This window comes from Chaetura pelagica, unplaced genomic scaffold (assembly GCF_000747805.2).
Source record: "Chaetura pelagica isolate M959 unplaced genomic scaffold, ChaPel_1.0 scaffold166, whole genome shotgun sequence".
In the NCBI taxonomy this organism is placed as follows: domain Eukaryota; kingdom Metazoa; phylum Chordata; class Aves; order Apodiformes; family Apodidae; genus Chaetura; species Chaetura pelagica.
The window spans coordinates 854964-881164 of record NW_009953758.1 but is presented as its reverse complement, the minus strand read 5'-3'; the positions used below and the strand labels follow the sequence as shown (position 1 = coordinate 881164).

The 26201-nt window shown below is 33.9% G+C and overlaps 1 protein-coding gene across 18 annotated transcripts in view; it reads right to left on the bottom strand.

Annotated features, from left to right (window-relative positions):
- Nucleotides 1-26201, bottom strand: part of KCNMA1 (potassium large conductance calcium-activated channel, subfamily M, alpha member 1) — a 447141-nt gene that overhangs the window by 87198 nt on the left and 333742 nt on the right. For 5 of the 18 annotated variants that reach the window (XM_010000736.1, XM_010000735.1, XM_010000741.1 and 2 more), the window contains exons 17-18: nt 15003-15089; nt 10879-10955 (exon numbers count right to left, since the gene is read on the bottom strand). In XM_010000736.1, the coding sequence (XP_009999038.1) occupies nt 10879-10955; nt 15003-15089 (164 nt within the window). Of the gene's footprint in view, nt 1-1471; nt 1646-7406; nt 7416-10878; nt 10956-15002; nt 15090-23419; nt 23432-26201 lie in introns of all 18 variants that reach the window. The other 13 variants (XM_010000727.1, XM_010000728.1, XM_010000737.1 and 10 more) reach the window with 6 other exon arrangements.

The window sequence follows — 26201 nt, the reverse complement described above, 5'->3', positions numbered from 1 at the left end:
GTTTAAGTAACACTGCTTGGAGTAATTTTCAAGACATTACAGTTTCTTTTTGGCTTTTCAAAACAAAGTATGTTTTACTCTGATAAAGGTCTCTTTTGAGGATAAAACCTTCTGTAATGCGGAGTAGGACTTAACACTGTGAACCACCTCCCCCTGAGGTGATACACTTCTTGCAAGCAAGCGGATAAAAAGGACATTCAGAGTGCTTATATGCGTACATAAAGAGAAGATTGCTGGTAAAAGCTCTAGAAATCCTATCAGTTTAACTGACAGTCTTCAGACACAAAAATGCTAACAAAAATAATAGTGTTGTTAAACACTCCACATTTGTGTCTGAAAAATACTTCAAATGTCAAAATAGTTAAAACCATTCACCACTTGGACTATGTACTCCAACACAAAAGGCAACTAGATGCGTAATCTACAAACTACATTATACTCTCAGTAGTGGAAGGCATTTTTATCTGTGATGACTTGCAATGTAAAGCAGATATTCTTCCTCCTGAAAACTCCTAATATTGCTTATAGATGTATCTGATTAATTTTATAGTTTTTCTTTGGTTAGGTAATGGAAAGCAGCTCCTGTCCCAAGACATAGTTTTGCCTGTTACAGTTGTCTGAAAAGGACAAGAAAATGAAATAAATTAAAAATCACTATTTTATTTGACAATCAATTGTTGACATCACGTTCATAAAGGAAGCTTTTGGAATCCCTGCTGCCTGCCCAAAGAATTTAATGGCTATGCAGAATTGCTCTAACTTCTCTGTCTTCTCCCTCTGAACTCTTGACTTTAATAGTCAAGAGATTGACTATTTTTTTGAGATTTACAATAGTAAAGAGATTTTGAGGCATAATTCAGAATGGTACTGTCCTATGGGTTTAAAAAACCACTACAAATAGCACAAGCATTTTTTCTAAGATTCTTGCAGTTTCAGTATCAGATGGAAGGTCCTGCCTTATCAAGAATGAAGGCTTATGAACAAAACTAGAGATAATGGTAGCAGTATAAATTTGAATTTAAGAAAACAGTCCAGTTACTTAGCTGTATCCTCTATATTTATTCACTGCCTATGTTATGCTGCTCCAGTGCCGGCACTATTCAAGCTGTCCACTTAGCACCAGAAATTTAGACACAGGCCTGTTTCTCCACTGAAATACTTATTGTTTAATTAATGACAATTTATATTGCATGAATTAAATAAAAAAACTGCACTACTGAAGTCCTGCATGCTATTGTAAGAGCATGCTTCATAAAGAGCAGACAAAGCAAATAAACGGAATTATATTTTTCATATTAAAAATAAATTACAACAGAAATATGAAGAAAGATCTATATTAAAATTTGGGTCTGACGTTCTAAAAAAGCATCAGTCCAGTAAAACTCACAGAATTACAATGTACGACACGAGATGGAGATGACATCACAGACACCACAGACATGGAACAGCATGTGTTGGTGTTAAAACTTACAGGCACGTAAACTGGTGGAGCAATCATTAACAGAGACAGAAGAAAGTGGGAAGGCTCTCTCAAGGGTGTCCATGTTACTATGTACACTGCCTGACATGCAAGAGCAGTCACGCTCAGAGCGTCCGCAATCAAAACAACATGCCAGTTTCATTCTCTTGTAGATGGACATCTTGGCTATAACCATGTGTTGGATGGGAGGAGAGGAAGAGCAGCAGGTTAATGGCAAGGTTATATATATATATAACAAGGCAGCTGGAAGGTAATTTAAGGAATTTAATACAGGCCTTAGTTTATGTTAACAGTCTTGACCCAGGATAAAAAAATGTAATGAGATTATTGATAACACTTTGGCTGTACATTAAAAGTAGGGCAAAAGATAAATTGCTTTTTATTTCTGTTCAGTCTTACGGGGTGACCGCAGACATGAGGAAGAATTACTGATTACAGTCAAGTGTTTGGATCAAAAAAAACATAGTAAAAGCAGAGAACCCTAAGACTATAATTGTCCCATGGCACAATTAATACTATTGGGCTAAAATAGAAAAGAAAAATTGGAAGTTGTTCTTTTTGGCTTACCCTGCTTCCTGTAAAAATGAAAGACTTTTATATATCTATATATACATGTATGTATACACATACAAAAACACACATACACATATATTCTTACATACACACACTCACACACACTTTATACACATACGTATATATACATATATAAAAATATATTCTTAAACATATTCCTCTGTATTAAACTGTGCCAGGGAACTCCTTCATTGCAATAAAATACACATTACTTAAGAGTTAAAAGATGTTAATTTTTTTCTAAAAAAATTACTTTGTTTACATTATATCTTCAGGAATTCAAATCAACTCTTGGCAGAATACCAAGATTTGCCCATATAGGAGACACAACTAATATGCTTCACATTAAAATCAGTTCACAAGTAAGGCATCACCAAAAGCACACAGAGCATTGGTCCACTGAAACATGCTAAACCAATCATTGGCATGTTTTCTCCTCTGGATTCAAAGGTAGATGAGAACCAAATCACTGAATATAGAATTTGGGCCTAATTCCAAAAAGAATACCAGATTAGAATAGACTATTTATATCCTTCAGTCATAGGTATGTCCTTATTATATCTTTCTAGAAATATCCAGCATCATATTTTCCAAATGCATTTTTAATTACCATTGTTAAATTTTGTATATTACCTGAATCACAGCTATTTTAAAGTCTGAAGACTGCAAAGGCCACTTAGATTGTTTCACATGTTGAACTGAACCAACACTTTTGGTAATGGTTTAGATTGAACTGACTCAATTATACCCAAAACAAAACAGAACACAGACAGGGAAAAACAAAACCTTAAAAGCAAGTGCAGAAAAAAAGGTAATGTTTCTCTGGCCTGTACCTTCAGTTTAGGATGTCTTTTTTGCGTTATGGTAATGACATTAATTTTTAATATTTATTTTTTTTTTTCAGTTTCTTAATGCCACAGTCACTAGGGAAGAGGGATTGAAATGACTCAAATGGGTCAAGTCCTGTTCTAAGGCCTTGATGACTTGCCATACAGTGTACTTGTCAAGCAAGGGTCACATTATGATTGTGGAAAACAGGCATTGAGGGAGATGAATGAGTGATCTCTTCAGCAGCAACTCCATTCCTCTAAAATTTTGCTCACATGACTAATGCCATGTTCCTTTAGCATCCTAGTAGATTATCTTACAGCTGTTCAGAAATTCATCATGCAGCATCAGGCTTGTTCATTGCATGGTACATCATTCCTCAGAGCTTGGCTTTTAGTAAGAAGGTTTCAATGGCAGCTTTTGATGCATTCACATTCAAATCACACAGAAAATTCAAAACAGCATTTGTTTTCCCATGGTTTCCCTCTGCCTAACTCTTTCCAACACATTATTTAAAATTGAAAAGTTGGGCAGTAAAAGAAAAGTTAAATATGTTACCAAAATATGGAAGTCTTTCCATTATGCCTATGTTATTATTTTCACTTTAAGGAAATGAAAGAAAAATAAAAGACATTTGTGAGACACTAACAGTAGGTGAGGTAAAAGGCAGGCCCATTTTGTTTTAATTATAGCTGTTTTGAAGGACTTTTTCTAATCAAACGCTGTAGCAAAACACAGTGGTCTGAAATTCTCAACTGCTATGTCATTGAACAGTCCCTGGTTTTCATTTACTTGTAGCCATATGTTGTCAACAGTTAATAATAGGATAGGACACATTTATGAAAATTAAGAGAAATCATACTGAAGGGCAGAGAGGGTTGGGAAGGAAAAGTTTTGTACCATTTTCATCAGACTTAAATCAATGAACTGGGAAATTCAAGCCCTTCTGTTCAATAGAGAAAGGACTCCATGGCACTTCTCAAAATCAATGCCCTTTCAGGGACTGTTTTAAACTATTATTACCAGTTGTTATAAAGAACATGCATAATTTTCATATTTCACATCATTAACATGCAGGAAACAGCCTTAGACCTGGAAATGTAAGTAGCAAAAAGAACTTGCTATAAGGATTTCAACCAGTATATAAGCAATCACATATCAGAGCAACATCTTTTGAAAAGAAAACATGCTGTTACTCATCATTCCTTTTGTACAGTCATTATTACATTCATACCAAACAAAATACTTCTTTTCTTTTAAGTAATACAAAACATGGATTATTAGTAGAGATGACTAGTGACAAGACCAAAGACAAGACAGAAATGAATTTAAATGGTTCAGCCACACACATACCATTTCCTATAAAACTTCTATAAACATTAACAAAAAATGGGAATCATCAGAGAGAAAGGGGGACCTTAAGAAAAGCCTGTGGGTGGGTGTTAAATTCATTTGACACCTCTAGCACCTGCTAAAGAATCAACTAATTTATATTCATAGAAATGTTTTGGATGTTAAATAGAATGTTATTTGAAACTAAAGTTATTTGAAAAAAACGTTATTTGAAATGTAAGTTGGGATATAAAGGAAATTATTTTCCTAATTTCATTTAAATAATAAACGGACAAAAGGCAGAGCAGATCCTACTACTTAGAATTTGTAAAGTGAATTAATAAAAATTTCAGGGAAAGTTTTCATAGACACAGAAATCAGAATACTTAAATAATTTGCTGACAAAACAAAGAATATATGAACTACTCATTTTCTGATTTGTTAAGAGCAAAAGCAAAGCAAATTTTCTGTCTATTATTTTAAAGTAAATACTTTAAAAAAAATAATTATTATTGCAGTTTTTTCTCAGAATGCAACAGCCTTACATTCTAATAAGGAAGAAACGTGCCTTAGATGTCTAGGCACCTAACAGTACCTTGCCTTCTGATCTCTAAAACTCAAAAAGCCCAGTCAAAATTTCTAGACTGTCTGGGATCTGAGGTGTTGCTTAGGGCTCACAAACAGTAATGGGAAGTATTTCCAGCTGCAAAAATAAGCAAAGGACACTGCAGTTTATTCTTTATCTAACATGTCAAGGAACAGCAATCAGAAAAAAGTCTCTCTTCATCTTCGCTGACTTTTCTTTTTTTTTTTTTAAAAAAAAAAAAAAAAAGTCTACCCAATCCTCGTATTCAACCCATCACTAGAGCAGTTTTCCTTGTGACGGTAACTAAAAGTAGATCTGCGAGGACATCTAGTGGATCAATCTGAGATAACAGCTGGTTAAGAAGACGAACTGGAGATTTCTTGACCAGCAAATGTTAAAAAAAAGTTCCCACTACACTTAAGAATTGAAATGCATACAGTGGCATTTCAATTCATCAAGTTCTCATTATCTATATTTTGAGTAAAATAACAGCAGCATTAAAGGTCGACCAGACTGTTTTAATTGCCTTACAGCAATGCTGGTTAGCATTGAAAGGACTTCCCCTCGCACAATTTCAGTTTCCTGAAAAAATACAGCAGCTTATCTTAAACTGTTTGTGAACATTTATTTCATCTTAACACAACAGGTAAAGCTATCTGTCCTTTGTTTAATTTTTACAGAACAACTTCAAGACCACCAAGTCAGTTTGTTCACTTGCAACTTTTGCAATCAAAGGCAATTGGTTTAGTTGTTTGCCATAATTCATATTGTGCTGTTCTTTGTCAAAATTGTAGAAACAGCTGGTGACCTGAGTGGATGTTCTGCCCTATTTTAGTAGCTGTAAGAATGACTCATATATTTTGAAGTAATGGCACATTTATAGACCATTTCATTTTAATTTTAAAATCTGATCATGACCTTTCCTTCATCACCTTTAAGCCTCTCAGCCAGTGTACTCTCAAGCCTAACTGCATTTCTGAACAAACTGAAGCTATTGGGGAAATGGAAAGAAACCAAATCAAATCTATGTGATTTTTTTTCTTAAACTTTCTTAACATTCACTACTTTTTAAACTAATTTCTCTGGCCCAGAAAGACCTCAACATAGAAACATATTTCAAATAAATACCTTGCTTCAAGTAAATCCAAATTACTTCCAGGCTTTTGCCTCAAAGTCAATAGGATTCATTATCTTATGCATAGAAATTGGTATCTTTCTGGTTTGTTATTAAGTATCGATTCTCATCATGCTGACCTGTTCGAAAATCTGCTTTTTTTGTTCTGCTCCATCTTTCTGGTGAGGTATTCTATTTGGCTGAAAAGAGATCTGGCAAATTTTTTTCTCTCTGTTTGAACACATTCTACCACAGCAGGATCTCAATCTTCTGGTGTAGTTTGCAGGCACCATGAAAAGAGAAATAGTAAATAATTATAATAATTAAGACCATCACAATTCCAAGATGGCTAGCAGCTTTTCATGCAAGCTAGGGAGTGTCAACTTTTCCTTGATTCTTTGCAAGATACTATGGTGTGTCCTGCTGATGAGGGAAAAAATATCTCAATCCTGATTAGGACCTCAAGTGTTACCACACAATGAATTTGGAGTATCTGGTAAGATGTTGAAAAAGTCTCACTTCAAATAGCTGCAGTTATTCAACATGGTTAGCAGCCTTAATCTGGTACAGTAATGACTCACTGCAGCTATTAAATATTTGATCCCTCTTACTCTTTGGAAGAACAAGCCCATTTAATCTCAACACTGCCCTACAACCAGCACTTCTTTGCAGTGCTTGCATTCCTAAATAGCAAATGTTGTATTTATTTAAATTATCAAAACTCGATGCACTAGAAGTGGCTGATGAGAGTCTTCATAGATTCTGTACACTTTAAAGTGGCATGACAGATTGACATGAAGTGGTCTATAAAGTTCATATTCTAAAACTTTACAGCTTAGGTCTTGACAAGTTAGTGTGTCTCTACTCATTCAATTCATTTGAAACCAAGCAAGCTGGGGAAAATAATCACTGTAGCTTGTTTCATCTGTAGGTTTATACATAAGAAGCTAGGCACATATTTAATTAATTGTCTAGCTTTACCCTCATCTTTTTTTTACTTATGAGGACAAAGGAGTTAGATAAGAACAGTAAAAAACTGCTGTGTTGCACTTTGTGTCAGCTATGCACTGGAAAAGAGAAAGTGAAAAAAAAAATTGAAAACAGGTCTGACAATGAACTGCACTTTACCAAGTAAACAGTGCTATAGTGGTAACTACCCCAGCCTAACTGATATCCCTAAAGATTCATGAGATATCTCTAGAATCACTTCAAGGAAGTGACATTGCCAAGATCTCATTTTCAAATAGGGATAAAAGATAATGCTGTGTGAAAAAAAAGTGTGTGGGGGAAGGTGGAAGAGGGGAAAACTGCTGTATTTTCTTCGTCATCCTAATATCCATGGGTATAAACAATGAGAAAGTTGTGGTTATGACGTCACTGCTACATGCAACATAAATGAAGAAAAGAACCAAAATACTGAACAAAAATACTCTCTGCTAGAGAAAGACAGGTTGGACCGCACTCCGGGCTACAGGGAACCCATTTTTACTCACAATAGATCACTATCAGTGTGCAGTTAAAATATAGTAGGGGCCGTGTTCCAAGGCAGCAAGAGGAAAAATAAATCAAAAGTTTGTCAATTGTTACAGATTACAAGAAATTCCTTCAAACACATCAATGTACACATGATATGTACCCTCTGGGGTTCAACCCCCACCATTCACAGCAAGCACTGTCACTGGAAAAAATATAGAGAGAATTAGACCATAGCTGTTGCACAAAATGAAAGAAACAGGAGGAGTAGGTTATCCAGTTTAGAGATTTTATCCCAACGTGGCTGCATTTTATATTAATATATACATGTATTTGGCCCCTTGCTGCAAACGCTACAGTTAAATGGAATAGGAAAGAGGTTGAAAACAATAAAAAAAAATTAACCATCTGTGAATAAAATTTCCACTCAAGCATTTTTTTGGACAATGTGACATCATCATTCATACATTACTCAGGGAGTGGGATACGTGAGGAGAAAGGGATGGCAAAAAAACTGCAAAAGGAAAGCAAGATTGCTTTAATTATCCCTGTCCTTGTGGAAGTATCTGCCCTGAATTACAAATATTAGGCCCAGCAGGTTTGGATAAATGGCTTTGTAGGTCAGACTCAGACTCAGACCCCAACAATACCACAAGCTAATGTTCGGACAGTATCTAAATTGATGTGCAACCTCAGATGCATTATTAAAGAATGTGGCTTTCAAGTGTCACAGGAAGCTACATTAATTAATGCCACCATAATTAAGTTTTCCACGTGAAGATATTCTTTCACATTTAATCCACCTGAATGTGCCAATATTTTTACACACAACCTTTCATCTTATACATTTTCTACATTCAGCTGCCTCTAATTGCTATGTTACTTGCTAATTAAAAATATATTTATCATACAGGACTACATGTATGTGTGTATGACTATTTGCAGTGTCTTTGAAAATCAAACTAACATATTAGCTCTTGACAGATCAGTTGACAATTTCCTAATTCAATAATGAAAGATTTTTCTTAATTTATGCTTTGTTTTGGTTAGACTACATGCATAAGACCAATTGTTTGTGTAGCTTAGAGATGGATAATATAGCTAAGATTTTCAAAAGTGATTAGTGATTTGAAAGCTAAAGCTAAGACATTTCATGTGAATAACAGACTTCACTAAAGACTTACCTTTTTAAAAAAATCAGGTCCCATAAAAGAGATCTCAAGATATTTCTCAAAATTTGAGAGACCAAAAATAACTAATTACTGTTGATTTTTTTTTTAATTTTTTTTTTTTTTCTGAAGCAAAGCAATTGTATTCTTCCAAATAGTTGTGAGCACACTCACAAGAAGCTGTGCTGCCAGGTACCATGGTGTCTGTGACCACATGTGTGCATATGTAGGAAAGGAGAGAAGGCAGATTGGAAACAATGAAAGGAAAATTTAAGATTTTTCTCTCACTGAGCATTTTTTTTCTCTATTTCACCTAACTCAGAGGATTTCTTCCTTAATGTTCAGTACTCATCCCAGCAGCTCTGATGGCCTCCTCCTTCGACATCACTAAACTCATCAACCTCATCATTTTGTTTCTTCACCTGTCCAACACCCTTCCATTTTTTGGACTGCTAGGTGTGACCATGCCATTTGTAACATTACCTAGTGCTACACACAATTGTCACTCTGAGCTCTCCATGACTCTACTGCTGGTAATATATCCACTGTGTTGGCTGGGTCACAGGATACCTCTCTGCTTTCCTAGTACTGAGGAGGTTACATTGCTTTGTATTACTGTCTAATAAAGGGCTCTTGCCCTTTATACTTGAATTCCTGATTCCTATCTTCCAACAAATTTAAATTAAAATAGTAGTTCTCACTTTAAAGTAAGTAATCTTTGGGATTTTTTTAATTATTATTTTTTTTCTTTTTAATCAGCATGTGTGAAAAGCATACACTATGTGAAGGAAGAGTACAGAAGAAAATGCAGATAGGTCTTTTTTGACAAAAAAAAAACCCAACAGAAAATAAAGCAGGTAACATTTCTCTAACTCTTGGGCAATTTTGGGGGAGGGGCGCGAAAAGAGTTTGAGAATTATAGGCAACCCGAGGCATCTGTACTTGGCTTTACCAGATCTTAGTCAGCAGCCTCAATGGCTTTGGCAGCAGTTCAAAAGTCAAATTCTCACATGGACATACTGTTCTTGAACAATATTGTTTTCCAATATGTTAGGCAATGCATATGTTCCTTCCATATCAAGCATGCTTTTCATGTGCTTTGCTCTCCTTTTTGCTACTGGGAGGATAAATATCATTTTTTGTCAGTGTTTCAGCTGTTTTCCACATTACTGATTTTTGTTTGCTTGTTGTTGTTGTTTGTTTTTTCAGGTAGAGGAGTTTCTTTAAAAACTCCAGAACATATTTTTTTCTTGTTATGATTATCAAGATTTCATAAATTTCAGGCACCCATAAAGGCAGAGAAGGTGCAGTTTAGGCTTACTTCATTCTTCTAAGAAAGTGCAGTGATAACACTGCAACTGGATCTCCAAACAACAAGAGGGTTTTTCCCTTTTTAAAAGTAGCGGTAAAATAGTCATAATCAAACTATTCTGAGATCTTTCAATTTACCTAACCAGTACTTTTGAACTGAGTGATCCTTTTCATGGCAGAATACCATGGAATGCACATAAATATTCAGATATCCATTGAGAAAAAAATCCCTGAATCCTTTTGACATCAGTATTACAATTACACATGTGTCAAATACATCTTCGGCCAAAACGTAGCTCCTGCAAAAAGTCCTTTCAAAGTATATATTGATAAAATAATAATTTCTATATATATATTTATAAAAATACAGATGAAAAGTCTGATCTCCATTCCAAAACTCGATTATGTCTTAATTTGAAGTTTTCAAAACCACTTAAAGAGCAGACCTAAGAACTCAACTAAACCAAATATTAGCACTACAGCTATGGAATTTTCTAAAAATATATACCTAAGAGGCACTAATATTTCATTTCTTCCAGACAATCCCTTCCTCCAGTAAAACCGATCATTTATTTAAATATTTATATAATGGAAAATTATTTTCTAATTTGTTCTTTTAAAAAATTACGTTCAGCAAGATAGAAGAAATTTCGTCACTTCACAGAAAGCTACTGAAATTACTAGATTTCTGCATGATATGAATGAAAGCAGAACTTCACTGTTAGCTCATTCCTAACTCAGAAATGTTTACAACTAGACCTAGCTAGATTTCATTCTTCAGGTTTATCTAGCTTTGGACCCCAATGGACTTTCTAATGAAGAAACATGAGTGGTGTGAAATGTAATAAAAATACATGGACTTCAGAAATGCGACTGTCACTTACTACATTGCAGTGCATTTGATTCTTGTCTTTTCTGCACCTCTGTGTAAAGCATGTAAACACATGTACAGATATTCTTCAAGGCTGAAGAGTTCATGAAAAGGAGAGGGAGTGATAGAAATATTACTTACGCCGTTTGCAGCCACATTTTTTTATCCTTTTGGGATCTGTGATGTCATCATGACAGGCCTTGCAGTAAAAAAATGCCCTAGAGAGACAGAATGGAAAAACTGACACATTTCTTAATCCATACAAATGAAATTAGGCCCACATTTCCTCTTGTTGCAGTTCAAAATTAATGAAAGATGCCAGGACTAATTTTCTTTAATCTTTGAAATGGTGTAGATGTTTAAAGTACAAAAAATTTGCTGCAAGACAATTAATTTCAAATGTAAGACTCCAAATTAGTGTTTCTTTTAATATACTTTTATTTGAAAATCGGGAAGGCATGATAATTATGACACAGTGTATCAGTTCATTTGTCTTTCATCTTAGAAAAAGGAGCATCCACTGATTTTTTTCAGAAAAATATATATAATGAATTCTCTGTTCTTTTCAGATATACCAGATTTTATTTTTTTCTTTCTCTTTGGTAAATATAGCATATGTAGCACCCTGGGCAAAATTTTCAGCCCAGTCACAAGGAGATAGTTTTGGATACGACAATGGATTGCAATGAGAGCTATGTGACAATAATATCTGGTATGCTACTTACAAAAATAAAATCCAAGCAAAACCAGAAAGGGAAAATCCAGTGAAAATTAGTTCCTTAAGGAACATATAAATGGAAAATCTGACATCTGATCTTGATTTAAACTATTCTTTTTGTCTTTTATATTGGAACAGAGTATAACTCTCTGTTTTGAACTCAAAGAAGCCAATTGTTTTGTTGTTTTTTTTTAAAGATGCAATTAATCAGATTAACCAAATAGGGTTTCATTTAATACTTTTGGTTATGAACTTCTACTCTTGTATCAAATGGCTCACCACCAGGTGAAGCACAAGGACAACTAAGGAAATGAGAAAGGGTAAACATTTGACTTTATATAAGATTAAAACAAAATTTCTATTTAATAAGCATCAGACTGCCTACAGGAGAGTTTATTCATGCCTGTCAACTCAAAACATCATGTAAGCCTGCTGTGACACATTTCATGAGGATCATGCAGCTGGCCTCTAGCTGGACAGTTACAGTTTACCAGGATTCTTGCTGGCATAACAAATTAAACATACTTTTTATACTGCTGAAATTTCCCTGTACTTATCCATATACAGGATATATCAGCTTCATGCTTATCTTCTCAACCCTCTCTCGTTGCATATTCCTCAACACAAACTGGCAGTAAGAAGCAAAGCTGCCCCTTTGCAACTACCTATGGATTTTGCCAACAGTATAGTTCATAGATTTAGGATGTCTGGATTGCTACAACAATATGGAGGCTACTGGAACAGAAAAATCAACACTCCAAAATCTTACAAGAAAAATAAACAATATTCATACAAAGCTTTTGAATAAAAACAGTCTTCGGCAGTTCAGCTAGGATGATTGCTACATTTTCTTTTTAGATTAAACAGGATGCACCCCAGGTGGAACTACAGTAAAGCAAACATTCAGAAACATAAACTAGATACCTAATCCAATTTGCCCAAGTTGCATTACACTTTGAATAATGACCCAGGTAAAGTGGCTCATGTGGAGAAAAGTAGCTGGTCTATCACATGAGTTATGGATCAGAGAATACAAATCTAAATTTGCAGTAAGACCTCACTGGTGGTATTAGCACTCCTTAAATCAAGATGGCATGCAAGCTACTGATGGAAGATGTAAGTCCTAAATGTAGCAGACTTAATTTCTCTAAGAAACATCCAGGAAGCTTACTCTTTCAAACTGTGAAATTGTCTTACTACTTTCAAGAAGCAAAATGTAAAATTAAAACATCTTCTCTGAGCCTTTGTATACTTTCTGTAGCAAAGCTTCTGGTCTTCAAAATAGTCACCTTCTAACAAAAAGAAAACAAACTGCCTTCAAGGAAATGAGAATAAAATATTTTTCAAACCATGTGTTAATGTCAAGACATAAGTAAGGAGGAGCAAACTCTAATTTTTACATTTTCTCCACAGTCGATATGTAAGCCCCTGTTGAACAAGAACCACTATCATAAAAATTCCCTCTCAAAACTTCATGACACAAATTGGACATGGGTCATCCCTACCACTTGTGTTTCTGAATTCCACTGCAGGACAAATATGCAAAGTCAAGACCAAGTGCCTCAAGTGATTGCTGTAATAAAATCATCCTTCCATAGAATTGGGTTGAATTAAGTGGATTTGAAGCACATGGATTTCTGATGTCAGTACTAACATGTAAATGGATAAAGAATAATAAAAATGTAACTAATATAGTTTGCATTGTATTTAAACATCCATTTTACGTGAAACAACATAGGCATAATCGTTCTTAGGTGGAACTGCTTCTAATGTGAAACTACGATTCTAAAAATGAAAAAGTAATCCTAGTAAGAGTAACTGAACATTGCATATTTCTATGATTGCATTGTAGAAAATATATTTGGTAAATAAGAATAGCTTTAGATTAAAGGAGCTGACATTTCTCCATTAGCATGTAATACAAAACCAGAATAAATTAATTTGAATTTTAGGTATATAACCAGTTTAATATTTCTTTATTTTAAAATAATAATTAAAAAAACTGTCCCCACCAAAGGACCTCAACTTCAGAACTTTTTTCTGATTCAAAGGGTGAAATCAACACTTTATATAATTGACTTTGTTAGTTGAAACACATCTGAAAATAATTTGTTTTGCACAGAACAGCTAAGAAATGTGTAAGGGAGGTAGCATGTTTCTAAACAAAGCCTTCTGCAAATAGAAAGGCAGAATTGGGAATTTTATTTCAGCTTGCTATTACACAAAACATGCTAGATCAATGTGTAAAATTTGTCTGAACACATTACTAACAGTCAGCTTCTCGCTATTAAATACAATATGCCAGGTGATTTTTACAAATAATTTCATAGGAGAGTGTAAAATGCTCTATAAATTAAAAAAAAACAACAACAAAAAAAGCTAGCATCTCAACAAAGGAATGTGAAGAGGGTTCTGTGTACTCCAGTGGAGAACACCACCAGAGAGGAAGAGAACTTAAAAGCTGAAAGGCAGTGTGCCTGAGGCAATGCTGAATGCAAAATCTCCGAAGATGGTGGCAGAAATATGAGAGGACAGGAGCACTGCTGTTCTGTTCTTTGTGCTTCACCTAGCTAAAAGCTATTTTAGCTATTTCAACGAAAAAATAATTCAAGTTCTCAGTTATTTCACTGTTTTGATATTTTGACTTTCTTTTAATATTTGTGGCAAGCATGCATTGCTTAAGTATCATTTTCACTATAATTTAATCATAAAAGGTTTAGGACTTAGTAAAGGTTATAATTGGAATATTTTGTAGTTCTAACTACAAGGTGTAGTTAAAAATATCTAAATCAAGGAGAACCAAGTAAAAATGAGATTATTGATAGCATGACTTCCAACCAAAATACAAATTATCAGCTGCAAAAATTCCTTTTTTATTTTTTAGATCTTACAGACATCAAGTAATTATTTCCTTTAAAAATTATTTTCTCACCTTGCTTTCTTGTTCTTTCCAAGCATATTATAATCCTAACAAAAAAGACTACACATGTGTGGTCCTAAATATAATACCATAAACCCCCTTTTCATTCAACCTAACTCTAATACAGCCAAGTATAACAAACCAGTGAGGTTGTCTACAGTGGTTGGAAAATACTGCTCTGTTGTAGTTTTGTTTATTATTATGAGGCCATAAAGTATATTCCAATAGTTGCAGCAAAGAGAAACGACAAGAACATAAATATTAGTATGCTAATGCAATTGCTTGCTCATGTCAAATATTTGCTAAAATCTATGAAAGTAACAAGTACTCTAAACCTAAAACTTGGTCAAAGCTGTAAACCTTGCTCTCTTAAAGAGTAATTCCTCTGAGACAAATTCATTACAGAGAAATTAGATAAAAATATTTTACATTTTCTATTAGGAGTCAGTCAGAAGAAAAGCCTCTAAATTTCTTTTCATATGCTGTAAAATTATTTCATTTCCTTGATATTTAGGATTGTAGTTAAGAAAATGGCACACACAAATGGTTGGTTCACTAGAGTACCAACTTAATTTCCTCTGAGAATCTTTAAACAGACAAATTTAAAGCTAAAAATAAAAGAATTACCTTTTTACTTCTTTGGCATCACTTGCAATGAAGAATCCTAACGTACCTTCTTGAATCTTGACATGGTTTCCAGGATTGATTAATATACTGCTCAGTGAAACAAGAACAAAAACAATACTGTAAGTTTAAATTACTTTTAACTGAATGTTCCAAAATTTCTTTATTTGGTTCTGCTCCAATCAAATAAGTTTGACATGCCAGTGCTTTTACAAAAACTTGAGACAGTCACATGCCTCCACCTATAATCACATCATGTACATGTTACGTCTATTTTCTTACATTTTTGCATTAAATACGACTATACAAAAGACTATACAAAATACTATACAAAATAATGAAGCCTCTCAGAAACATGATGTGTGAAGCTGAGCATTTCAGATTTCTTGTTCTGTCATGCAAAGTGGTGAAAAATTCACAATATGGTGAAAAGGGAAGAACCACCGTTCAGTAACAATACAAAATATACTTCATGAAGCTTAACTCTTTGATGCAAACTTTTGTCAATTTCAAGTAAAACAGAATGTTAATGGGACCCCTATCTGGATACATAATGTTATTGTTTAAAATAATAAATACAAACATACACTCAGGGGGAATGGTACAAGACAACCAGTGATGATAGCTGAAAATACATGAAAGTCAAGAGAAAATTTTTAAAACTGCTATGCAGCCATGGAAGAACAAAAATAACCAAACTGCACTGCCAGAAGAGCCTCAGCCACATTTAATGAAGGAAATTATAAATTGCTATCAAGAAGTGAGGTGCACTCTGTGAAACATCTTTTTTATTTCCAAAATAGTTTAACACTAGATTTAATGTAATGCAATTTGCAAGGTACCAAGCTAAATATGAAAATACAGAAATAGATGTAAATATCTTCTCCAAAGTTTTATTAATGTGTAATATAACTAACCATTTGACTTGATAAAACTCAGTGAAGTTTGTTAAGAGTTGCATCTTTATGTTTTCTTATTAAAGCTTAGCCTTTCTAAGTCAAAATGTAGTAATGGTGCACATATGCAATTTACATTATACAAAGACTACCAGCAATTTAAATGTTTGTGAATTTAGCAGAATTTAATTTAGGGAAGTATGTATATACAAAAATAATAATAATAATAATAAAAAAAAAATAATAAAGCAGATACCTGAACAGACAGACATTACTAGAAATTTGAAGGTCAAAAATCTTTCATGTTATTGTTAGGAGGGAAAATAGGTCACAGCAGATCTCTTATTCAAGGTGTTATTTATTATGTATACATTAGTAATAAATCAGTGTGACAAAAAATATACCTGAAAACTTTATATGAGCACATTGTTTTGTGAGACTACACATACACAAAAGGCCCTATGAAAAGAATATGCAGGCTGAAAAATAAGGCACTCACAGGTTATGAATTAAAAGGTTAGTCATGCAGCCATAGTTCAGCCCCCACTAAGTAGACACTATGATACAAGCCTTAATTTATAGCCACTGACTATTTTTTTCTCACATTCTGAAACCTCATTCAGTGATGTTTTATTGCCACTATTCCAGGCATGGCTTTGTGTAGTTTATCTTTCCTTAAAATCAGCATCATATTTTTCTTATGTGTTTTTCTGCAGTGTTCATTGCTATAGCATGCAAAAAATTCACAAATATATAATTTATTTTACAATAAAAAGGAAGATACAGTATTATCCCATTTTAGAGATGAGAGATTATTATAGATTAGTATTACAGACCCTCTTTACAGATAAGATTTACTATGAGATATAGTAGCTATTAATTTGGGATGCCTAAAGGGCATTGTTTGTCAATATTTAGCATCATAAAGATCCACATATACCTTCTAGGGACATTTGCTGCAAATAAGAATGATAAACATTTCCAAAAGCCCAGCCTCTGGTTCCTAAAATAATACAAAATTAATCAGAGGTAATCTAGAAGAGGTTTGGTTTAAATTATTAGCTCACTCTCACACGGATACAATTTCACCTGTTTTTAAATAGAACAAAACAAAGAGGAAAAAGCCCCTAAACTATACAGGAATTTTTTCATATGAAACCAGTCACTCAAGCCACAAAGAGGCTGGAAAATTTAGATTCCCTGCGCAGACTTTTGTTACTTGAGCCAACACAGCACTTACTAGCTGTTACAGAGATACCTTACTTAACAGGGCACTACTAAGGGAGGCAAGACACACACGCTACCAGTACATTCACAGAAAAAAAGCGGAGAGTGGCTATTTTAAGCCTGCAAGCCCACTTGAGCCTTCATGAGTCAGTTCTCAAGATCCAGGAGATAATCTGTCTTCCATTAACTCTCAAAAGTCATTCTGCCAAAATTGTGTCCATAACTGCATCTCTGTTTCAGTCTCCCTCTTTCCTTTTCCCCATTGTTAATCCTTAATCTGTCATTATACTGAGAATTTAGCTGTGAAACTCAAAAATCTTCTACAGATGCTAGTTTCATTTATTTCTACTATACTGCTAGTTCTAAAATATGCAAAGACTTGGGATATAGGGTTGTCTCTTTTTCTTAGGTACAAATGGGCACCAGTGTGCCCGAAAAATACTTTTTTTTCTGCCCTTACTTTGTTCTTTGCCCTTAATCATGGAAGTATTATAGCCTTTCAGTGGAAACAGATTAACACATTTCATTACATAGACCCACTTTTTTTTCTTTCCCTCATCTTGGAGATAGCTAGACCATACCCAAACAGGAAAAAAGCCCTACCAAAAGCTCAACAAACCACAAGCTGAGGTAACCACTAGACATGTAAATGTTCACTCCCTCTCACCACAGAACTTAACTTTGACAAAGTAATAAGCAAATGAAGAAGTTCTTTTAAGAAGCAGTGAACATAATATTAAATCAGAAGTGAATGGCTTCATTTAGGATGTAATATATTGAGTATTACTTTGTATCTCAAGATTTTCTGAGACATTAAATCAATTCAGAAGGGTCAGCGTATAGGCTTTATTTTTGTCAGAACTTATACTTCATTCACATATACTTATTTTCACAAAAACAATGTATTTATAGCCACAAAATATAGATGTGATTGCAGTTAATGCAGTATGACCCAGCAGCAAAATCTTCTATTGGGAATAAAAAATAAGTTGCCCTATCACTGCTATTTGTAAAGAGTTACAGCAAAGGCTCAGAAAGCTTTGGATTATATACAAACTAATTTAGAAGTAGAGCAAAATCACAAGCAATTTCTACTGATTCTGTATGGATTTATTAAATATGCTGCTTATTAAAGAAGCAATTTAATTATTTCTTATGAGACCTGCAGTGTCATTCACTAAAGTTATGCTTTGACAAGCAGTAACACTAATATGTACAACAAGGGAAACGTTTTGAATTAAAATACTAGAATAGAGGGAACAAAGAGGACAGAGAAAAATGAAACAGGCTTATGAGCATACCAAGAAGAATGCAGCCATCAGTTATTTAGAGATGCAGGTATCTGTTTAAGCAGGTTATGAAAATATGCATATATATCCCCACAGTTGAGAAGATAAGTACATGATAAAATAAACTTGAGTTTTAAGAGAGAAAGCTTTAGCTAATTCTCATTTCTGTGTATCTCCAACGCTGGTGAATTTTGCAGATACAGGAGATGTAGGGAAAAAAAAAAAAAAAGAGGACAGAAACTTACTATATTTAATAGCTATCGGTATAACTACTCCATATGCATTCTGTGCTACACATTGGAAAAAAAGCCATCTCTGATTTTTTCAAGTATTTGTTTTTATCATAAAATATACTTTGATTTTTTTATTCTCCTAAGTCAGCTCATGACATCAGGTATGGAATGCCAAATAATTTAAAAGCCTTTAAGATGCTAGTAAAATTTTATAATTTTAGAACATTTCTGGTTTTCGTTATCTCAGAAACAAATCAAGCCATAGCAAGATCACAAAACTGTAGTCATTATTTCCTTTATAAATCCAGTTCCAAAAATAAATTTCATGGCAGGGGTCATATGTCCCTGCAAAAAAAATATTATCCTTCGACTTGCTTCCTCTTTCACACACGAACACTTTGAATACACGGCAATTGCAGCCACGTAGACTGAGTATGTGTAAATTAAATATGATTTAATGCGTTTAACTGGAATTTAGTGCACTTCCCCAGCATAAACTTAGAAGAAACCAGTTCCATTACTCTGTGATAATACAACAATTTGTAAGCCACTTGTGGAACAGAATATGTAAAGCTGCTTTCTACTTATCTGATGTCTAGCAAAAAATTAGTCCATTTGCTAAACAAGATTCCTTTGGTGGGTAGAAGCAAGATGAGGCATCTAAGAGGAATGAAAATGTAGAAATTGCCCTTGAATTCCATTGTACTCTCAGGAATCACAGAATGGTTTGGTTTAGAAGGGACGTGCAAAGATTATTTAGTTCCAACTCGCTCATCATGGTCAGAGATATTTTTCACTAGAACAGATTGCTCAAAGCCCCATCCAACCTGACACTGAACACCTAAAGCTCAGGAAAGAATCAAGAACAGTATCTACTCAGTTAAAACAGAGTTCCTAGACTGATTGAAATATAAGCAGGTGAAACACAAATGGGAATTAGTGCACATTTGAGATGCACAGTTAAAAAAATGAAATATTCAAATATGGTCTGAAAAACTCTAGGCAAACACTGATCTCTCTACATAGATTGATGAAAAGTTATTTTTTTATATGTCAGTGAAGAACAGATAGCTGTTACTAACTCCAACAGTGTGTTAATTTTGAACAATTTGCTAATTTTTTGCATTATAGCTTTCTGATGTTTTAAGTACACATGCTACCCTCAGTATAATAGATACATGTAAATATCTGTTAATCCATTCTTACTAAACTGAAACTACACCAGAACATGAGCATTGATCAATACCATTTTGACAGTGCATAGATGATTGACTGCACAATACAACAACATTGTGACCCAGGTAAAGAATACCATATGATGTCTCCCCTTAAAGCATTCAAAGTGAGCTAAGGTTTTGATTAGCTTCTTCCATGTTTTGCTGAACGTTAAGATATTTGATGGACAACCTGACAGCTGGAGACTTGAAATTAGAACAATTTGTGAACTGACACTTCAGGGCAGGACTAATTCTCTCCAAATATATATATTTTTTTACTCATTTCTGCTGTTGGGTGATTTTTACTTGTAGCCTTCTTTCAAGTATCATACATGTTGGATTCAAGTTCAGTTGTATCTTTACAAAGTTTGTTGAGTTACATTTTTTTTATGTTACAAGAATGTATAAAACATTATTTCTGATAAATGTTTAGTATACAAAAATTTCACTAAAAGATGAAAAATATTTCCTGTTAGCTTTCTATAATATTCAGCTATCATCTTTGTGAACCATATGGAAAAAAAAAACTATCAGCTTTAGAGTCTGAACCATCTTTACACGTTATATATTTATTGGTAGGCCACTTGCTAAGTGGCATGGATAAGTAGCAATTTGCTTTGCACAGCTTGAAACCAAGTAGGCTTCCATTACTGCTGAAGTCGTAAACTGGACATAACATTGAACTTTTAATCGAGACATAGCATTTGTACAGTTGATTACTTTCAGATTTGTATGTCAGTCTTTGAGAAAAAAAAAAAAAAAAAGGATCTTATTAAAATGGAAGAGGTACAGTAAAGGTCCTAAAACTGAGCTGACAGAAGGCACGTGCAGATACCCAGCAAGTACAGCACAGAAAACGGGCAAGGACAACAATATCTTAGCAGCACTATATGAAGACTAAAAACTGGAAGATGTGCATAAGATGAGTCTATAGAGATGTGCACTGGAATAGTTCTTTTAAGAATTTTCCTTGTCAGCAGCTTCCATTATGTACTATTCTTGTTTGTTCTTACTTTCAAGGTTACATTTTAGACAGTACTAAAGGTGGGATTGATCTCATCTGTTTTAGGATGCAAACTGCTTTCAGGAACTCTCTTTCCTTGCAATCAAGAACTAAGTCTGGATTACTAAAAGGAGAACAGACATTTAACATTTGGATTGATAAAGTTAGGTCAGATGAATCCCACTATCTGTGACCAACTGAACTGTTCATCCCTGCATCAAGTAAACTTGTCTGATTAGTAATACTCTTTTTTTTTTTTTTTTTTTTTTTCCAGATTTATGGCTACCCTTGTAACTGCCATCATCCTTGTCTAAAAAAAAATAATAAAAAAAATAAAAATCAATTGCTGAATTAAATGAGACAAATGGCAAAATTTTCACTAAATAAATGAGAAAGGCTGTAGCACCTGTGCTTTAAACCTGGTGGTGATGCACTGTACCATTCCCCATGTGACTGAAAGTAACATTATCATCTAGCAATCAGGAAGATATAATATTGTTTAAGTACTACTAATATATTATCTAAAACAAGCCTTTGTGGTATCACTGACTATAGCTACCACATTTTAAAATAAAACTAGCTATTATACTTAATTCTTTTGTGCTATGCCCAGATGAAATGCACCAGTATTAGAATAATGGCCTTTTAAAATATGCCATGTCCTTTACACATCTATAGAGCTGGAATTCCAAAATTAGTTTTAGACAACATTTTTTGTTTCAGGTTATGTTTTGAAATTGAGTGTGAGCATAGGTGCACAAATCCCACAGTAGGAATTGTGTGCATATCAGCTTCACACAAATTGTTACTCATAAGCATTGCTTCTTTCTTCTGGGCTCTATCATTTACATTAACTCAGATCCATATTGCTCTACACAGAAAATTCCAGTAAGACACTAAAAAGAATACAAGGCAAAAGACACAGTGCACATTACATGCTACAGTATATTAAAGCTTAATTACTAAAAGCATATAAAAGGTTGCTCCCAGGAATTAAGTTCTTTATAATACCAACAACTAAGTCATGGTCTACAGGATGTGCATAAGCTATTTTATTGAGGCATAGTCCAAACTAGTTCAACGGTGCTGGTGAATTCAATACAGTTTGAAACAATTAAATTTTTCCTTCTGGTTCCAGATGTGATTGATTATCATTACAATGAAGCAGCACCTATACTCTATTCTGGGAGCAAGCAGATTCACTTGGTACAACACTTCTTCATATTGCTCATCATGCCAGCAGTAACATGCCTTCACCACAAGATAATATATACTTAAAAGCAAGAAGCGAAGTAGAGGTGCAACAACTGCAGATCCTTGAAGATGCTAAGTGTTGCAGTAACTTCTCTGCAGTTGGATCATATCAATAATGCCAAACTGACAGGAAGCCACCTCTCTTTCTACACATCTACTTCAGAAATCACAGGAGAATGAGACAAAAAAATTAAATAAATATAAGACATAAAACACAAACAACAGAACAGACATGGAAATTTAAGTTGGGAGAGCATGATGTAGAAGGAAATTGAAATGTCTGGATAATGAGAATGGGTCTCCATAGAGAACCACTGCCAGTCAAACAGATTACCATAAGCAAACAAAAAACAAAGCTGGGAGGGGGAAGAGAGATGAGAACATGAGAGGATATGGAAGAGCATTCCTTGTTTACTTCATCCAAACCAAGAGCAGTAAGATAGAATGTAGTCCAGAGACAGGCACACAGCATGGTATACTGAAAGAAAATGCTTAACGTGCCATCCCAAAGGAAAAAGTGAGAAAGAAATATATTCAGTAACATCTTCATAAATGAGTTTAATAAATGTAATTAAAATGAATGTGATATAAAGTACAGACTACCCATGACACTTTCACTGGAACAGTACAATAGCTTTAATGAGTACTGTATTATGAATAATTGGGCTCAAAACAGGATCAGCAATGCAAAGAATCAGATATTTGGTTGTTGTTAATGGAAGGTGAGACTACAAGAAAACATGAACTGCTGTACTGTAAGATGTGTTCTGAAGGAAGACTCTGGAGAAAGAAGGACATCAATGAGGGTGTGAAGATGGAGACAATATGGCAGCACAAGGGCTGGTAAAGACGAAATAGACATAATCACGATACAGTACAAATGAAGAAAGAGGAGGGGAGATTTTAACAGTAAAGTCTGCTTCTCAGTTGCAATAATCTGAGACACCAATGACTCCACAGGGGGAAAAAAAGTGCCTGAAAAACTTATACTTTTTTTATTTTGTACTTCCTGCAAAGAAGTTAGTGCGTGAGTCACAAGAACCAATGGAGAGCCAAAATGTTATTATCTCTCCTCTTTGAGATTGGGGGCTCATATATAAATATACACACAGATATAGATATATATATACACACACACATAGACAGATGAATATATATATATGTATATATGTGTGTGTATATACAGAGAAAGATAGACAAAGATGTTATCTTCCTGGGTTCTTGGCAAGGAATTAGTCCTGAAGTTAGAAGGAGTGGAGGTAGGATTGAGGTTGGAAGGAAAGGTAACGAAGAGGGCATACCGCTTTCGGCTTCTGCGAACGACAAGAAGAAAATTTCAAATCAAAACACTTTGATAAGAAATCAACTGACACCAAAGCAAAAGCAAAAAAACCCTTTATCTTCAAGGCTTAAAGGTTTTTCTGCTGAGAATGAGAACAAATACATGGATAGACAAAGAAAATTTAACAAGAGGAGTGAACACGGGATGCAGGAGGGAAGAATCCCAGTTAGGCTTTCCTTCTTGCTTACTCATGTGGAAAAAGAAAAAAAAAATAAGGGAAAAAGGAAGGCAATAATATCTCTAAAAGGGACATCAGATGAGGAGTTTGAATGTCTGCATTTTGAACTCATATTTCTGCTATCTATTCAGCAAGCTCTGCTTGCTTCAGGTTGATGTTCTCCATGTTCTTTCAGCATATTTTCTACAGAAGTAAAACCTCTCTACCAATGAACTAACAAAGACCATTTTTTAAACTAAAGTATTTGGTTTGCATTAGGGACACAGAAACTTATTAAATAAGTTATTCCTGCTCTTAATAACTAATTATAATATTCTGAGATACTAATTAGAGATGAAGGAAAGGCTAACTCATATTGGGACCTGGAACTACTGAAGTGCAGACCTTAGCAGCTGGTCTGAAAACCAATAAATTCAGTCATGTTTTGTAAACTCAGAGGTTTCTTTGATAACAGAGCCGTAATTTTAAAATTATTAAATATATAAATGTAAAAGAAAAAAAAAATCTTATAATGGTCATTGTAATTAATCTTTAAGATAACCTGATAAGAATCAGTTGCCCCAAAAGAGACACATATAGATACTTTACCCACTATGTGAAAACAAGTTTGTATTTATCATATCTATTACTATATTACCTATAGTTAGGCTTGAAAACTTTAACATTCTGTTTCTAAGAAATCTTGTAAAACGATAAATTGTTTATAATCATGTAGTACTGCCATAATTTGTTATAAAGGTGTGCTTACTATTTTGTGCAACTTCATTAGAAGCCAGGAATAAAGGAGAATAAATCCCACTGCAAGGTCACCTACTGTTACCTTATACATTAATATTAGCTTGGAGAGAGTTCTGATCATTTATAATTACTATTCATCTCAAATTCCCTATGGTAGAGTTAACTGAATTTGGTAGTAATCAGAAAGCTCTAGAAAAATAGCATTTAGGAGACTGCCTGGGGAACAAAAGTGCATAAGTAAGTATTTATGTCATTCTACATGTAATGAAGACATTAACAAAGTCAATGGAAATTGTGCCATTGACTTAAAATGGTACTAAGATCTACCTCTTACACTGAGGTGAAAATTTAGAGAGGGGATTGGGAAAACTAGAATGCCCTCACATTATGACTTTTGAGAGCAGCACGCACTTCTGAATTAATTTCGTATTTCTTTAGCTCTGAGAGCAAAGTGATGAAGGCAGTTGAAACTAATCTTAACAGGAACTCCTGGTGTAAGTAAAAAATTAGTTATATAATTTACTTACATAGATATTCTATTGTGACTAGTAACTTACAGGAGTAAGATCTCATCCCTTAGATCAAAAGAATGTTTTGAAAATTTCCTCTATGGCAGGAAATACTAGCTCTTAATAAAAGGCTACCACCAAGGCAGTATTCTAAATTTATATTTGTATTTATCATTGTTGCTCTGAACTTCAAACTATGCAAAAACTCTCAATAGTCTTACAAAATATTAATCTAAACTACAAGAAAAAACAAACCAGCAATATCTACTTAGTCACTTTCATAAAAAATGAAAGTTAAAAGGGTACCATAAATCAGTTCCCTCTGTACCTTTATGAAAAATCACCGATGAAGAATTTAAGATATGCAGCAAATATTTCCAAAGTCAACATCAACAAACAGAATTGACAAATGACAAATTTATCTTATTCAAATACAGCTTTCACTTGTAAACCATGTTATTCTCATTTTCATCTTAATTCCACATCTTTTCAATTAAGATGCAAGAAAAGGGAAGTGTATCCAAATAAGAGAGAAAATGAAGCTTTTTTTTCCATTACTTTTCTGCTTAGAGTAAAAGGCTTCAGCTCAGATAACCACAAACATGTACTTGGCATATTTGGGTTGAAGAGCATAAGAACAAGTAGAACAGTGAATATATGCTGCAGGTAGCTGTAATGCACTGAACAGTGACTGTAAAATTATCACTCAGAAATAAAGTCAGGAGATATTACTATAGAACAGGGTTATAAGAAAATGTTAAAGTCTATGTATTCACAAAATGCAGCTGTTAGCACTCCTTTGTTATAATTGTTTCCTGCAATTTTTTAGTGGTGAACTGTTACCTGTGTGGATTTAAGAAGAAATACATGATAGTATCACATTGTGTTATTTTTTGTGGGATCCCCTGTATCACCTTGGGATTAAGAATCCAACTCTCACTGAAGCTAGTGTGAAGAGTTATATGGAAATAATGAATTATCTGTTACTACTGAAAATCACTGTAATATTAGCAGTTATGCAAGTAAATGACAACTGAAGTACTGACAATCTAAAGTTGGGCAATAATTCTTAGAAGACCCAACAGAAACCAAATATTCTCTAATACTGGAAACACAAAATCTGGTAAACAGTTCCACTGCTGCCACTATCATATTTTTCTTTTTTTCTAGGAAGAGATTAAACTGTTAAGAAACAAAAGAGTAATAAATATTTTGCTTTACATTAGCTAATGCAGAATGAGATCATTCAATGGAATCTTAAGATCTTTAAGAGCCCATAAGAGCTGGAAACATTTAAAAAAATTGGTATTCCAAAA